The sequence below is a fragment of the Suricata suricatta genome, chromosome 2, assembly GCF_006229205.1.
Source record: "Suricata suricatta isolate VVHF042 chromosome 2, meerkat_22Aug2017_6uvM2_HiC, whole genome shotgun sequence".
Classification (NCBI taxonomy): Eukaryota; Metazoa; Chordata; class Mammalia; order Carnivora; family Herpestidae; genus Suricata; species Suricata suricatta.
The window spans coordinates 147,430,389-147,447,550 of NC_043701.1; the positions used below are offsets into that span (position 1 = coordinate 147,430,389).

The following is a 17,162-nucleotide window of genomic DNA, read 5'->3' on the forward strand; positions in this document are numbered from 1 at the left end:
CATCTTGCACCTTACTGACTTTGCATCTCACTGCACCCATCTGTAAAAGCAGAATGACAGAAGCAACTCTACGGAGTAGGCGTGCAGAGTCAATAACAAGTCTCTATCACGCTAGACACTGCTCTGAGTACAGAAGATACAACAGGGACCGCAGCAGACAAGCTCCCTGCCTTCTGGGCCATACGTTCTGGTAGAAGGGAGAGGCAACTAATAGGTAAATATACAGCACATCAGGGTACCTCTTGTGAGGGAGCGCCATCAGAGGGTGAGTGCTGTTTTATATAGGATTTCCAGAAGGTTTCTCCATCAAAGTGACAGCTTGAATAGAGAGACCTGAGGGGGTGAGTGGATAAGCCACAACCATATCCTAGGGAGAATGGTCCAGGCAGAGTGAACAACTGTTCACACACAACTGTTCTGTCCTTCCAGAATATTCTTGGTATGTCTAAAGACTAGCAAGGAGGTTGGTGTGGCCAGAAAGGAACAAGGAAGGGGGTCAGAGGCAAAAATGTTGTCAAAGAGGTAATGGGGGCTAGATCAGATTCAGCTGTGCTTTCCAATATGGTAGCCACTAGTCCAATGTGGCTGTCAAGCACTCAAAATGTGGTTCTGAAATGGGATGTGCAGTAGGTATAAAATATACACTGGATTTTGAAGCCATTGTAGAATAAAAAGCATGTAAAATATTTCATTAATGATATTATATGTTTAAATTATACTATTCTTGCTATATGGGGTTAAATAAACCATACTAAAATTGGCTGCACATATTTCCTTTTACTTCTTTAATGTGGCTACTAAAAAATTAAATTACATATATGGCTTGTATTGTATAAGGCATTCTAGGCCAAAGTAAGGAATTTGGCATTTATATTGAGCAATATGGGAAGTAAATAGAAATGTAGATAAAGTGCTTAGCATACTTCCCAGAACAGAGTGGAAAATTTTATGAAACTAGAATTCTATTCACAGAAAGACTGCTCAAATGTAAAGGCAAATAAAGATATTTGAGTGAAAGACATTAGATTCAAGAAAGAATAATAACAAACCTAGTAAATGTTTGGTTCAAATAATTGTTTTGAATATAGTGACGAATGGATAAAGAAGATGTGATATATAGATATGGAAAGATATAGATATAGATAGCTATACATTGGAATATTACTAGGTGATGAAAAAGAATGAAATCCTGCTATTTGCAACAACATGGATGGAACTAGAGTATACTATGCTAAATGAAATAAGTCTTACAGAGAAAGACAAATATCGTATTATTTCACTCACATGTGGAATTTAAGAAACAAAACAGATGAACATAGGGGAAGGGAAGTAAAAGTAAGGTAAAAGCAGAGAGGCAGGGCAAACCATAAAAGACACTTAAATACACATAACAAACTGAGGGTTTCTGGAGGGGAGAGAAGAGGGGAGAAGGGCTAAATGGGTGATGGGCATTAAGGAGGGCGCTTGTTGGGATGAGCCCTGGGTGTTACATATAAATGAGCAATCACTGGGTTCTATTCCTGAAACCAATACTACATGCTATGCTAACTAACTTGAATTTAAAAGTTGTTTAATATTTATTTATCTGTGAGACAGAAAGAGAGACAGATTGCAAGTGGGGGAGGGACAGAGAGAGAGTGAGACACAGAATCTGAAGCAGGCTCCAGGCTCTCCAGCACAGAGCCCGACACAGGGTTCAAACTCATGAACCATGAGATCATGACCTGGGAGAAAGCTGGATGCTTAACCAACTGAGCCATCCAGGTGCCCCAACCCACTCTGAATTTAAATAAATAAATTTTTTAAAAAGAATGTAGTGGTGAAGTTTAATGAAACTGGCAATTAATGATTACTGAAATATGAAACATAAAGTAAAATAAAAAAGGATCTGACAACCAGATAAAACTGCATTCATTCCTAAATTCCCAAGTAGGTCAGAGAAAAACAGGCAAAAAATAAAGAAGGAAGTATTTCATTTTAGCCATCCTCATAGATGTAAATTTTCTGCTTTTTAACTTCCATTGCCATGATGCCAATGAGGTCAAACACTTTTCATGAGCTTACTGTCTATGTGTGTACCTCCTTTAGTGACATGCATTTTTCAAACTTTTTTTTTTCTGGTAGTCTTGTCCTTTTATGTCCTATTGGTTTGTAGCTGCTCACACATTCTAGAAAAGAACACTTTGTTAGATGTGTGCGTGACAGATTAGACATGCACTTAGACAAGTGTGTGATCCTTGTCTAATTTTTGTAATGTAGGGGTTAGTGATCATTTCTCATATGTACATCCAACAGTCCTGTCACCCTATATTGAAAAGTAATCCTCCACTGCCTGGCCATGCCACTTTTGTCATAAATCAAGTGACAACACACGCCTAGATCTGTTTGGGGTTCTTTATTCTGTTCCTTTGATCAGTTTATCTATGTTTAGCCAAGATTATCTTGGCCACATTTTAGAATAGGGTTGCCAATTTCTCTCCCTCTCTGTCTTTTCTTCTCTGTCTGTCTCTCTCTGTCTCTCTTTCTCTCTCATACAAATATATGACTGCTAAGCAATACTGGAAACAAAGTAAATAACAATATAATTAGAAACTTAAAACTGTTGATGTCCGTGTACACATACTCATATAAATTAGTGAACAAATAAATAATAGAAGGTGTCCAGCTCTTCTTTCCAAAGAATTTCAAGTAGTAAATGTAGAGGGGCTAAGAAAATAGAAAATCATCATCAGTACACTATACTAATAACTGCTACAAGCAAAATCCATTAATGAATGCTAAAATTGTGGGTAAAATTTCAAGGAGAAACAGGATATTTGCTTAGACTTGATGTTATCTCTCCTGAAATATTTATTAATTACTGTGGTGGTTCACATAGACCCACAAATTCTTTGATACTCCTCCCTCAGGGCAGGAAGCTTCCCTCCTTCCTTTGATGTGAACCAGACTTGGTGACTGGCTTCTAACAAATAAAATACAGAAAGTGAAAAATAGTAACTTTGTATGGAGAATCTTGGCACACACCACCCTAAGCAAGCGATCACAATTAATGCCACCTTTAATAAGACACATCGACAGCATGCATCTCCGAAAAGAGGCACTGAGAAGGAAAAGTCACCTCTGCATTCTACTCCATAGTCCAGAACCTCATCTCATTCTCTGCTCATCAGAAAACCTCAGAGAAAGCCAAGTCAAGGGGCATTGTAAAAAAAAAAAAAACAAAAAACAAAACCAACTGGTTACGACTCTTCAAAAGTGTCAAGGCCATAAAAGAAAAACAATGGGGAATGTCACAGATTGGAGGAAACTCAGGACATGTGACAACTAAATGCAATGTGATACCTTGGACTGGGTCCTGGAACAGAGAGAGAACACGAGTGGAAAAACTGCTGAAATCTGGTCAAAGTCTGGGGTGTGGTTAATGGCAATGTGCTGATGGTAATCTTTTGACAAATACACTATGGCTATGTGAGATGTTAACACTAGGAGAAGCCGGGTGAAGGGCAGATGGGCACGCTCTGTTTTTTTCCAACCCTTCTGTGATCCTAAAGTTATTTCAAAATAAAAAGCTATGACATATTTTCTGGAAGGTCCTTCAGTAGTCTCTCCAGAGTGGTTATCAGGTAAATGTATAAAAGCAGGCCCATATTCCATTTTATACCTTCCCAACTGTGGCTTTTTTTTCCCTTTCTTTTTGAAAAATAGCATTTATAATGAAATGTGTTGTATTTCTATTTTTAGGAAGCCACTCTGGGAACAAGATGTGGGGAGAAGATGCCTCAAAAGCTGACCCAAGCAGAGAGAATGTCTTTGCTTGGGGATCGAAGCACCAAGAACTATCAGCGTGATTGGAGTCAGTAACGCTACTACCTGGGCTCTGCAGTGTGTTTAAGGCTTGAGGGGACAACAACAGAATGGGCTTACTCACCAGGGTGACTTTCCTTTGTGGCTTCAGCAACTTTGGTTTATGGAACGTGGCGGCTATGGGGGCTGCGGAAACATGTCAAGAGTTTAGCTTGCAATTCTCCTGGGACTCTTAATGTCCACATACCATGAGCCACACAGACATACTCTGTGGAGACTCATGGACCCCTTCCTGCCCCTATGGAAAAACTCCCGTTTCTGATCTAGATACTACTGGGTGCTCCTGGATGGAAAGCAATTCTCTGCTAGTTTTAGGCCATGTCATCCTTTCCCATCACCAAGGTCAATGAAACAGCTCTGCTTAAAACACTGCCAGCTACAAAGAGATCAGGTGTGTAGGCGAGAACCGGGTGTGTTTGGTAAGGGCTGAGCCTGGGAACTTCCCTGGGGCTTTGTTTTAACTACACACTAACAGTGAAATCAGTGACCTTGACCCTCACAGCAGCCCTGAGAGGTCATCAGGGAGGGTCTTATGGTCCCCACTTAGCAGAGGAGAAAACCAAGGCTCTTCCCTACAATGTCATATAATGAGCATTTCAATGATTTGGAACTTGAACTTGACCTTGAAAGTCAGACAGACGTCACCTCCAAGCCAGACTCCATCACTTAGCTCTCTGAGTCTCACTGTCATCTTTGGCAAGGTAGGGTACTATCTGCTCTGATTGAATGAAATGTTACCGCAGAGTTCTCTGCCCCTTCCCCCACTGGATCTACACCTCTCATGCCTCCCAGAATGCCCAGGCCTTCTAGCCTTTCTGTCCACCCAATGTGTGTTCAGCCTGAGCACCAGGGGCATTCGCCACACGACCCCAAGGGTCCCTAGGGGACAGCCTGTGAAGCCCCACCTGAGGGATAAAATGTATCTTGTCTTATTATTTAAATTGTTCACCCGGGAAGTCCTGGTACTTCCAATTACATTTCAAATTATTTGCAATATGAACATCTCCCAAATTGGCCATGGTTATTTTAGGAACTATCTGTAGATGGTCTTAGTTCTCCTAAGAATGAGGAGTTCTCTCTTCCAGAAACACCCATCTTTCTTACCCATGTTGCTCTACTTTAAAATTGGAATCAAAGACTACCCTCGTTTTATCCCCAGGGCCAATCCAAAATAAACTCCCTGGTTTACACCTTTAGAAAAATCAAAGGCTTCTTTCCCTTGTATGAACCAAGATGTTGACACCCCCTTGTCCCACCTCACTATGTGCAGAGCATGTTAATAGTTGAAATAATAGTTGAAATATATTTCAGTATGGATGGAATGTACAGTGGAATCAGTCTGTGTATGTTGACCCCCCCATCTCCCCACTAAAGCATGCTGGGCCAGTGCACCACCCCCAGCCCCACCTCAGCAACGGGACTCAGTTATGACCCGAATCTTGGGTTCTCCAAGCCACATAATCATTGGATGTCATGTCTTCCATCTGTCTACTCCTCCTGCCCCAATCCCACTTCTAACCCCAGACCCACTCTGAATCAGGCTCGCTGGCTCCCTCGTGGGTAATTGTAAGCTAACTTCCTACCTTTGGCAGGGACTGCAGGAGGAACATCAGCCTTCTCCTTCCGCCTCTTGCCTTTCTTGGGTTGCAGTGGGGCCAAGCTAGTGACGCTGGTAACGGTCTCCCCTGAGCTATAGAAAAGAAGAGTCTTGGTGAAGGCAGAATCAGATTTGTTCCAGGGAAAGAAAAAGGAGGCAATAGTTTCTGTGTGCTTTCTGAGTATCCATCTAAGGTAAGGTTACCTTACAGCTGCATCGGGATCACTCTATGTTTATCTCCAGGGATGTCTGGAGGTATGGGGCTGACCTGCAGCTAAGACAAGGATGTTGAGATGAGCTAGTTAGTGGTTTATAATGTGCTTTTTAAAATTCACAGATCCCGGGGGCGCCGGAGTGGCTCAGTTGGTTGAGCCTCCAACTTTGGCTCAGATCATGATCTCATATTTGTGGGTTCAAGCCCCACGTCGGGCTCTGTGCTGACAGCTCAGAGCCTGGAGCCTGCATCAAATTCTGTGTCTCCCTCTCTCTCTGCCCCTCCCCCTCTCATGCTCTGTCTCTCTCTGTCTCAAAAATAAAATAAAAACATTAAAAAAAATAAATAAAGTTCACAGATCCCTGGAGAGATCCAGGACCAGCTTGTCTACACAGTTACAGATGTATAGATTGATAGTTTATACTGGTTTCATGAGTTACACAGTCTGGCTTGGTCACATTACTAGTAGGGTATTAAGATACCATTAGAAAGTTCTGCTGGAGCTTCCATAAAATCAATACTCTTTGCACATTTTTTTGTGGTTCAAAATCCAAAAACAGAGCCCCTCCTGTGCAAGGGAGAAAGGAGCTTAGGGGCTGCACCGGGAAGTCTCCAGGGATCCTTTGTGATTGTTCACACTTTCTTCTGCAAGTCTCCAAGGACCCGTGATTATTCACACTTTCTTCTGGAAGTCTCCAAGGACCCGTGATTATTCACACTTTCTTCTGGAAGTCTCCAGGGTGACCAACGATGGTTCACACTTTCTTCTGGCAGTCTCCAGGGACCCTGTGACTATTCATGCTTTCTTCTGGAAGTCTTCAGGGTTCCCCCATGATTGTTCACACTTTCTTCTAGAAGTCTCCAGGGCTCCCCTGTGATTTTTCACACTTTCTTCTGGAATTCTCCAGGGACCCCATGATGGTTCATACTTTTCTTATGGAAGTCTCCAAGGTTCCCTCATGATTGTTCACACTTTCTTCTGGAAGTCTCCAGGGTTCCCCTGTGATTATTCACTCTTTCTTCTGGAAGTCTCCAGGTCCCCCATGATCGTTCATGCTTTCTTTTCTGCTGTACCTTTACAGTCAGTAGAGGGTAAGTAGCTTCACCCTGAGGAGGACTGTGAGTGTCTTCGGTTATTTGGCCCTGTGTAACCACTATAATGTCAGATTCCTGCCTGTGTTACCCATGATAACTAAGAATGACGGCACTGATAAATAAGCCTTATGTTATAGGTAAGATATAAGGGTGCTAAGTGACAAAAGATACAAACACAGACTGACTGGCTTGATGTGAGATCTTGATCCTACATATGGGATGGAGTCTACACACTCTACTGAATGGCTATCACTCTTATTTCAAGTGCATCATATTGGCTCCAGCAATCCATAGAAAAGCCCCTTTTAGAATGTCTTAGGCACACGTTCCATCCAGGCAGATGCAGTTACCAAGACAATCTCCCTAATACATACAGACTTTCTAGAAAGCCTAAGACTATGACCAACTGCCTAATAATCAAAATGAAGGAAAGCAGTAAACAGCACACAAGAGGAAAGGCCCTTACCTATGAAAATATGCTAAAGCCCCCTCACAAAAAAAAATCCAAATTAAAACATACTGTACTTCCTTTCTCCACATATCAAAACGGCAATAATCACATTAGAGGCAAAGCACTATTTTGCCAAGAATGTAGACAATCGGGCACTCAGATGTATGGCTGGTATGAGTGTAAACCCTTCCCAAAGGAGAATAGCTTGGCAATCAGCATAACTTGGCAATCAGCATAACTTGGCAATCAGAATTACAGAGGCTTATCCTCTGACCCAGCAACTTCACTTCTGGGGATTTATTCTGTGGATATCCTTGCACGTGTAAGAAATGTATGTATAAAATTCGTCCTTACGGTGCTGTTGTTAATAGCAATAAGAACCCAACTGTCCATCAGCAGGGGACTGGTTAAGGAAATAACGATGAATCCACCAATCCACATGGGGGGTTCTCAGTAACCACAAAGAGAAGTAAGAAGCTACTTATGTGTGATGAGAAAAGAGACATCATTAAGTGGAAAAGCTGGATGTTGGACAATGTGTAACACATGCCCCCTTTGTATAAAAGTAGGGAAAAATAAAAATAAATAAAAATTTATATTAGCATTTGCATATGCATGCATAAAGAAACTCTGGCAGTATTCACAAGAATTTTAGAATAGTAGTTTCTTACAATGGGGTTGCTGAGGAACTAAGCAGATAGGAGACTGGACAGGGAGAATTATCACTATATATATATTTTAGTTGATTATTTAACTTTTCAATTTTAATTATTAAACCATGTTAATATATAATCACTACAAAACAATAAGTTAAGCACAAATAAATATCTCTATATATTTAATAAAAGAAGGTAGGCTATTCTAACATTTTCCTAGGGTTTTAAAGATGAACAGAAATTAGGGGCGCCTGGGTGGCTCAGTCGGTTAAGCATCGACTTCAGCCTAGTCAAGATCTCGCCACTCCCGGGTTCGAGCCCCGCATCAGGCTCTGTGCTGACACCTCAGAGCCTGGAACTGTTTCAGGTTCTGTGTCCCTCTCTCTTTCTCTACCCCTCCCCAACTCATGCTCTGTCTCTCTCTCTCAAAAATAAATAAACATTAAAAAAAATTTTTTAATGAACAAAGATTGACTCACACATTGTGGGAAAGAGTCCAAGCATACAGATCACACAGAGTCTCCCCAAAGATGGCTTATTTTTACTGGGAACTGAAACTCTAACTGGCCATGGGTTTAGAGTGCAGGGTCAACTGTGTAAACTCACAAATATCCCAAAGGAATGTGTGTTTACAAAACGCTGACCACTAAGAGGAAACGAGGCATCAAAACCTCTCAGAATTGCTTAAATACACAACCACATGTACAGCTTCATCTCATAGCTTTAAACTCTTGAAACGTTTATTTTTTTTCTTTCCATTATAAATTAATGCATGTTCATGTTTTCAAATGGTAATTACAGGGATGGAGAAAAAAAAAGAAAATAAATACGTCTATCCTAACCAAAACACAACCTTCTTAAATATTTCCAGTCTTTTTCCTGTTTCTTGTTTAGATTTTTAATGGGCTTTTTTTTTTTTTTAGAGAAGCTTCAGGTTCACAGGAAAACAGAGCAAAGGGTTAGAGATTTTTCATACATCCTCCACCCCGCATCCTGCACATGCGCAGCCCCTCCCATCATCAATATCCTTCACTGTGGTGGGGCATTTGTTATAAGTGATGAACCTACATCAATATATCATCAGCACTCAAAGTCCATAATTTACAGTAGGGCTCACATTGGGCGAGCTCCATGGATTTGGACAAATATATAATAATGTATCCACCACTGTAGTATCATAAAGAGTAGTAGTACTGCCTAGTCATTCCACCTTTTCGGGTTCCACCTATTCGTTCCTCCTGCCCCCCACCCAGTGCCCTGGCAACCACTGATCTATTTACTGTCTCCATAGTTCTGTCTTCTCCAGAATGTCATACAGCAGAACCATACACTATGTAGCCTTTTCAGATTGGCTTCTTTCACACAGTAACATGCATTTAAATTTCCTCTATGTCTTTTCCTGGCTTGATAGCTCATTCCTTTTTAGCACTAAATGATATTCCATTATCTAGATGTACCACATCTTACTTATCCATTCCCCTACCTCAGGATATGTCGGTTGATTCCAAACTTGGGCTATTATGAATAAAGCTCCCATAAACATCCATGTCCACATTTTTGTGTGGACACAAGTTTCAACTCTTTCTTGGTTTTTATACATTGCGTTCTTCTGTCATACTGTTTTATTATTTTGCACCCTCCTTTCTACCTAATCTATATTTTCCATATTGTTACATCTTGATACTGTTCCAGTCAGAAGATAGGCAGTCCACAGTACTCAACCCTGGCATCTAAATAACACCTGATATGTGAGTAACATTGTTATAAATATATTTGTGTATAATGGTTTTCTACTCTTAGACTTTTGTTTTAGATTAGATATTAGACCTGGAATTACTAGGAGGACCATTTTAAAGGGTATTTAATGCCCACTGTCAAGACTATTTCCAACAAGTTAGCAGTACTTTATAGCCACTCAGTCAACGGACAAGAATATTTCTGTTTTCATTCTCTTTAACACCCAGTTTATGACCTTTAAAAAATTACTAATGAGTAGAAATGTGATCTCCCTTTCATATGCATTTCTCTGGCTATTAGTGGGAAGAACATTTCCAGTGTTTGTTTCATCACGTTTCCTCTCTTATGAATGACGTATGGGTATCTGCTATTATTTATTAGGGTTTCGAGTTTTCTTAAAGATGTGCATGCACCTTTCACATCAGTCAGACATATTTATTGCAAACATTTCCCCCAATTCTCTTTGAATTTTGGCTTCATTAATGCACAGTGATCCATTCCTTTTTGCTAAATCATTCAATATTTTTCTTTCTATCACCTCTGAGCTTGGATCATCCTCACCAAATGTACCTCACACCCTACAGAATCAAGTATTTCCTCATTCCTCTTCTTTTTTCTTGGACTCAGCTCTTTAAAGTGAAAGTTCAGGGGCATGATTTATATAAATGTATGCTATCAGGCCCAGGGCTTTCAGTAGGCTAAAAAAGATCTACTTTGTCATCACCATTTTCCTTCAAAACAGCAAAACTGTGTTGAACTAAATTTAGCCCTAATTCATACTTCAACGATGAGAATTCATATACAATGAGTCACCCCAATGACGTGACAGATGATTTCTCTCACAAAATATTATGTCCCACAGTGAGCCAGCAAGCCTGGTAGAAATATTCGACGAAGCAAGTCCACTTTATGATTCAATGACAAGAAAGTTATCCTATATCTTAGGTTGGAAAAGGACTGTGTTTTGTCCCGGACACATGGGAGTGAGCGTTGCTGGAGCCAGTTGACCCAAAACAGAGAGGGAACAGGCTGGAAACTCCAGCTAAATGAGAGAGCTGTGTGATTGGAGAGCAGCACTATTTGTGGAAAACAGGGCTGTCTTTCTGGTCCCCACAAGGGCTGCGTGGCTAGCACACGTGGGAGGTATTATAACAGGTACAAGGTTCTGGCCCAGACACCTCTCCTAGGCATCTCCCTCCAACAAAAGCTGGGCACCTTTGTTCTGTGGCACATGGTGGCCAGATCCAGCGAATGGGCACTGGACAAGGGGCAGACAGCCTGCCAGGCTCCACTCTGACAAGAGAGGTGACCCTGGGCAAGTCCCTCACTTTCTGGGCCTCATCTCCCAATCTGTAAAATGGGGAGATGTACACTTGTGATTGAACTCACGGGGGTTATTATTAGGGTCAGACTGGCTGGCACAGCCTAAAGTAGACAGGGCATGAAGGGGCTCAGTGGCAATGACCCAAATCTCTGGTGTGTGGGTGCAGTGTTACCCAGGAAGAACAATATTGCCACCTGGATGTCTCCTGGACCCACGTCTTGGCCCTGAGGTCTACCAGTTTCAACTTAAACTTTGACCAAAAAATCTTTCTACCCAAGACAATACAGCTGTATCCTGTTGCCACAGATACGGCTGTTACCTAAGAACCAGCACACCACACAGCAGGTGGGTCAGGAGGAGAGGAGGCTGTACCCCCGAGCAGCCCCAGAACACCAGATGAAGCAGGCAACCTGCCTTTTGCTAGGTTTCGAACAAATTGTGTGCAACTATACTTCACTGAACTTAAGCTAATAAGAGCTACATGTGTCTCTACACTATGCAAAGCACTGGGAAAAGTGCATGATATCCATAATCTCCGACCCTCCCAGATGGGAAAATGAAACCTCCGAGAGGTCCAGGCAGGAGACGTAGGATCTGATCCAGGGCGGCCTGCCTCCTTGGCCCTGAAGCAAGGATTCTGAGCCCAGCCCAGACAACAGAGAATAAGAAAACTAGGACAGGAAGAGGATAAATCAAGCCAGATCCACAATGGCTGCTCTGGGCTTAAACCAGCTCCCTAAAGAGAAGGTACTGAAAGGCGATATCAGCATTCCACTGCATTTAAGTCTGTACTAAATCTGGGACTGCTACAGTTGCTAAAGCCCTGCCTGGGTGGCAGGGAGAGGGGCCAACTTGAGTGCTGGGTATTTGAAGGCAAGAGCTGTGGCTCGTGCCCAAGACCAAGGGCCATCCTGGTCTAAGATTGGACAGAGGAGGAGGGGAGCACAATTCCTGGACCTGGAATTGTCTGGAATAAGTGATGTCAGCTGTCAAAATGGAGGGGGTAGTCGGGCCATGTGGAAATCTGGTGTCTTTACTCTATAGCTAAGAGTGTTTGGGAGTAGGAAAAAAAACAATAAAGCAGGACAAACTGAGCTGATTCCACCAAAGAACATAATTATAACCAAGACCCAGCCACATCTTGCTTCCATAACTAAATGTGAGATCAAAGTACCCTCATAATGACCCACAGTGCCTGTGGCATATGTGTTCCCACCCATCCATCAGTGACCAACTTAGCACCCACCTGTCTCTGGGATGATACTAGAGGTACAGCTGACCATTCACGCCGAGGGCCTTTCATATATCCAACCCTCACGCCCCCAGATGCCCAGTGTTTCTTTTGGTCCCAGGCAATCTTTGTGCCTCAAAATAGGAACTATGAATCAAAATGCTTCCTTGAGGTCTGTTTCATCTTGTTTCCTGTTGAATGAGAAGGTGCCCTCATCCCTGGGCATACAGCTGTCTGTCATATGCTGCAGAAGGATTTGCTGCAGTCTGATCTGTGATGCCAAGTGCTGTCTGTCAGTCAAAAGATCCCAGCCCAGAAAGGCCCCCGTGAGTGGGGCTGAGGAAGGTATGCTGGCTCTGGTCCTGCCCACAGCCACCCAGGCCTGCTTCCTGGAGCTGTTCTCCCCATCCCACCCCACCTCCCGAGTCCTTCTCCATGCTGTCTTTGAAAGCCACTGCTTTAGTTGCCTGTTCTATCTTCAGTAATGTCCATGTGTTCCCTTTCCTCCTGCCCACTTATCTCTGTTTTGACAATGACGATGCCTGATATGGGTTCCCAGAGGATCATGAGCTCCTTGCCAAGCAGCTCTGTGCTCCCTTTTCCAAGATCTCATGCAGCATGCTCGTCACCCCATACCCTGTACCCTGCAACATCAAGTGTGGTGGCCACTCACTGTCATTATGTTACGTTCAATTATATCTCAACAAGCTTAGGGGGTGGAGTACAATCACAGCCTCCCATCTCCAGGTTGGCTGCCATGGAGAAAGGCCAATGACTCATGGAAATAGGACACATTTCCTGACATCTCTCTCTAGGCTTTGGAGCATGCTCCGTGGGCTTCCCCTGCTACTGGACTACTCAAGGTTAATGGATACCACATGCCAGGAGCTGCTTTAAAGTTGCAGAATTTCACTCTCAAGATGGACAAAGGGTCTCACCCACTTATGGTGACTCCCTTGAAATGACTCTTTTTTTTTTTTGTAAATGAGTAATACATGCCAAGAACATAAAACCATATGTTGTATGAAATAAGCATTTAATGGGTTTTACCTACTATTGTCTTACCAGTATTATCATCATCATTATTATGGAATCTCTCTTAGAGTCCTTGAAGAGGGAGCCAGACATGACAGAGATCTCTGCAGCCTGAGCCAGAACTGGTGCACCGAGAAAAAAGCAGCAGACCTTGGCAGTCACAGTGCGTTCTTCTCTGCTTGCCTCCATCCTATGGAGTTTTTGCATGCACGTTCCAAGCAGCATCAGAATAAAGCTGCTCCTTTGTGAGGCAGTTGCCAGAGCGTCTCCCTGTCCACAGTCTCCGGGGCCTTTTATCATAAATGGATTACACAACCTGAGAGGTTCTGCTGGGGCCCCGCTTTCCAAGCTCTTCCTCTGAGTTCCCTGCCAGCTTCGTGAAGGGACTTTCACAAACTTTGTGAATTAAGGATCTCTGAATATGAACTGCTAAGATCATGTCTCAATATTTAGTGGTTCTGTGCAGTGTTCTCATCTTGGGTCATAAGAAAAATGGCAGAGAAGTCACTGGGGTTATGTGCCCTGCATCTATCGCCCGGACGGTTGAGGGTATGTGTTTGTGTGGGATTGGCCCCACCCATCCTCCAGCCACCATGCTTGGTTCAGGCCAGTCCCCTACCACCAAGGTACAGTTGTGTTTGCTGGTCAGGAAGTGAGATGACTCCTTCATTAGGCCAGGCAGGAATGCACCTGCTACCACCTTTCTCTTCCCAAGGGGGGCCAGCACTGCCCGGAAACAGGCTGGGAATGGACGCCATCAGCCCAACACCACTGTGTCTCCTAGACAGAGCTGCCCTGAGGCCCACCCACAGCACCACCTCTAGTTAGATGACCCAGCCAGGTCCCTTCCTGGGTAACACCATCTGTGCTAGCTTCCTGTCACCTGGAATCAGAAGGTTCGTACATAGTACAGAGGGCTAGGTATTTATCTAATAGTTGGCAGTTTTATTCCTGTTCTTAGTCTGGGGAGACTAATTTGTGCCTTGCAGGATTTTATGAGGATTAGAAATAAATCCCGTAAAGTGTTCAAAAGTGGAGGGACATAGGCATGCCGTGAGCATATATCAGGCTATTAGCCCACAGCCACTGCTATCTTACTAAACCCTCACAATGACTCTGAGCAATAAGGACAAAAGCAAACTTGTGCCCATTTTGTGGAAGGTGAAAAATTCTCGAGTGGCCCAAGGCCACCAAACTGCTGGGTGTCACGGCTCCAGCTAACACCAAATCCAGGTGGAATGGTTTTGGTTTTTAATGTTCATTCCTTTTTGAAAGAGAGAGTGTGAGACGGGGAGGGGCAGATAGAGAGGGGGACAGAGGTGATAGTAGTGAACCTGATGTGGGGCTCAAACTCACATGCCGTGAGGTCATGACCTGAGGCAAAGTCAGTCGCTCAATTGACTGAGCCCCCCCCCCCCGGGGCACCCCTGGGTGGCATGGTTTTTATATGATGCCAGCAATAACAATGAGGCTCCATCTCACAGGCCAGTGTTCCTCTTGCCTTCCTGTGCCTGGGAACTAGGGAGGGACATGGAGCCTGAGAGCTGGGGTGAGGTGAGGATAAGAGGCACAGCAAAGATGTCAGGGATGCAGGACGGGGGTCAGGAGCCACACGGCCGTGGCTGCTATCCCTGCCCTCACCACCATGCTTGCTCAGGTGAACATGGCCAGAGGGAAGGCATTCATTCAGCAGGCATGTGGGCTAAAACCCAACCAAAGAGCAACAATGGTTGGAGCATCTGCCAATCGATGCCTATACCCCAAGCACATTGACTTTTCAGAGTCAGGGGGATGTAGAGCCGCCGCAGCTGTATGTGGTTAGACCCTTCCCACTTGTGCTTCCAGCGCCCTGACTTCTCTAGCATCTCCTCCTTGTTCATCTGTCTGAATGCCAGCACCGAAGCACTCATAATCATGTCTGAGGTTCCTAGCGTGTCTGGGAGAGTGCATTAGTCCTGCAGCCAGGTGGCCTGGGCTGGCATGCTCGCAGCTTCACCTCTGCCTGGCACAGACCTCACCATCATCCACACTCTTTTTGTATCAGTTTTCATCAGTAGAATGGGACGATCACACCACCCACTCCTAGGGTTGTGGTGAGGAATGAAGAAAATGGAATGTGTCCATGCTGAGCCCTGAGCCCATCCCTTGGCATCTGGCTCTGCCTCCTGTTCCAGCCTCTCCTCCCTGCAGATGCAGGGCTCCTCACCCTCATGAACCAAGTGACCCCAGCTTTTCACCCACTGTACCTCTTCCTCCCCACTTCCATGTGCTGCCCTCCCCCAACCCTCTTCTGGAATACTCTTACTCCTTCAATACTTGGCCCGAATTTCACCCCCAAAAAGCTTTCCCTACCACCCACAGAACCCTGAGACATGGCTAGGAGTACCTCCTCTGGGTGCCCATGACAGCTTGCTGCCACGGTTTCGCTTCTCTAGGTCTCCCATTTGATGCAGAACTCAAGGGCATGGCTGCGTTCTATTTTATCTTTGCCCTACGGGCCTTACAAGAAATCCTATACGGAAGAATCACTCATAAGTGTGACTGAATAATAAAAGAACCACTTGCATAGAGCTCGCCATTTACCAGGACCGTGGGAAGCACTTTACACAGACTAATTCATCAAATTCTGCCAACAACGCTGTGTGCTATCTTTGCCCCCACTTCATCAGAGAGGTGGTAAAGCTGCCCAAAGGCACACCGCAATCAGTGGCAAAGCCCAGACTTGAACTGAGGGAGCCTGGCCCCAGAATCTTTAAACATCATAGCAGATTACCTTTCACAGAAAAAAACAAATTCTATAATACTACCACTATTCAACATTATGGTAATGGAGCAAGTGGTTACATATCTAAGTTCAGAGCCAGTATCTTTAGATTCTCTCTGAAATCATCTCTGCCTTCAAACTAAGATTCTGAACAAATCAACTATTAATTAAATCCCATACTTCGACTGTCAGGGTGTGGTTTTTAAAAAAAAATCTCTGATGGTTCAGAAAAAACTGAAAAGTTCTTTAAACAAAGCTCACAAACCACGGTAATGTTATGCCTATAATTTATCCAGCATATGAATAGTCTGGGCCCCTGTGTATCCATGAGAAAGTACACACACCAGAAAACATGAAGAAAGCTTGGATCACTTCAGTCGTAGCTACTGTTAGCACAGGGAACATAATGTGCACTTCAATTTCGCTCATTTGCAAATACTTTCTTATCTCAAACCCATAAGAAGGAGTCAAGCAACAGATCAGGAAATCTAATGGCTGGGGATTGCCTTTCTGGAGCCCATGTCCACCCTCTTGGCAACTTTTCTTGAACTTGACCTACGGGAAAGAAGGCATCTGGATCCGTTGAGGAGTCGTGGTGTGGGGACATGCCACATCTCTATGCAATTGGTAGCATTTCATTTCAAATCTGGCTTTCCGGGGCCCTTTGGGCAGTTTCATGCTTACTCCCTGAGCTGCTTTTAGGGAGCCGAAAATCTTGCAGAACCCTGAGATGCTCCAGCCCAGCTTTCTGCTCCAGGAGAGCACTTAGCCATGGGAAAGAAACAGTCTTCCAACCCCAAAGTCAGGGCCACCCCCATCCCAGGAGATAACAACTTCCGACTTCGGGGATGACACACATTCCAAATGAGACTCGCTTTCCTTCGGTATGAACTTCTCCCAGCAAGTCAAAGAAACCCCTAGAGTCTCCAGGTCTGTCCCAGTCACTTGGCGGGCCCTCCCCTTGGTGACCACAGCCTCAGCACCAGCATGTGGCTTCTTCCTGAGGGTCCCTCCCCTGCCTGAGGGCTTCCGCTCCTGGCATCCCACCCTGGTCCTGTGCTCTCTGTTCATTCTCACTTAGGAGGAAGTGGTCAGAGGACAGAGAAGGACATTTATCCTGTGATAGCTTGAGACTCCAAGGGCCCAGCTGCCTACTGCCACAGCACAGATGGAGCTGAGGTCTGGGAGGCCCCA

The 17,162-nt window shown here is 44.1% G+C and overlaps 1 protein-coding gene across 2 annotated transcripts in view; it reads right to left on the reverse strand.

Moving 5' to 3' along the window:
* VSTM4 (V-set and transmembrane domain containing 4) overlaps positions 1–17,162 on the reverse strand; it is a 111,210-nt gene that overhangs the window by 28,740 nt on the left and 65,308 nt on the right. The window contains exons 7-9 of one of the 2 annotated variants that reach the window (XM_029915855.1): positions 5,448–5,554; positions 3,929–3,990; positions 2,409–2,706 (exon numbers count right to left, since the gene is read on the reverse strand). In XM_029915855.1, the coding sequence (XP_029771715.1) occupies positions 2,530–2,706; positions 3,929–3,990; positions 5,448–5,554 (346 nt within the window). In that variant the 3' untranslated portion in view covers positions 2,409–2,529. Of the gene's footprint in view, positions 1–2,408; positions 2,707–3,928; positions 3,991–5,447; positions 5,555–17,162 lie in introns of those variants that run through there. The other variant, XM_029915861.1, reaches the window with a different exon arrangement.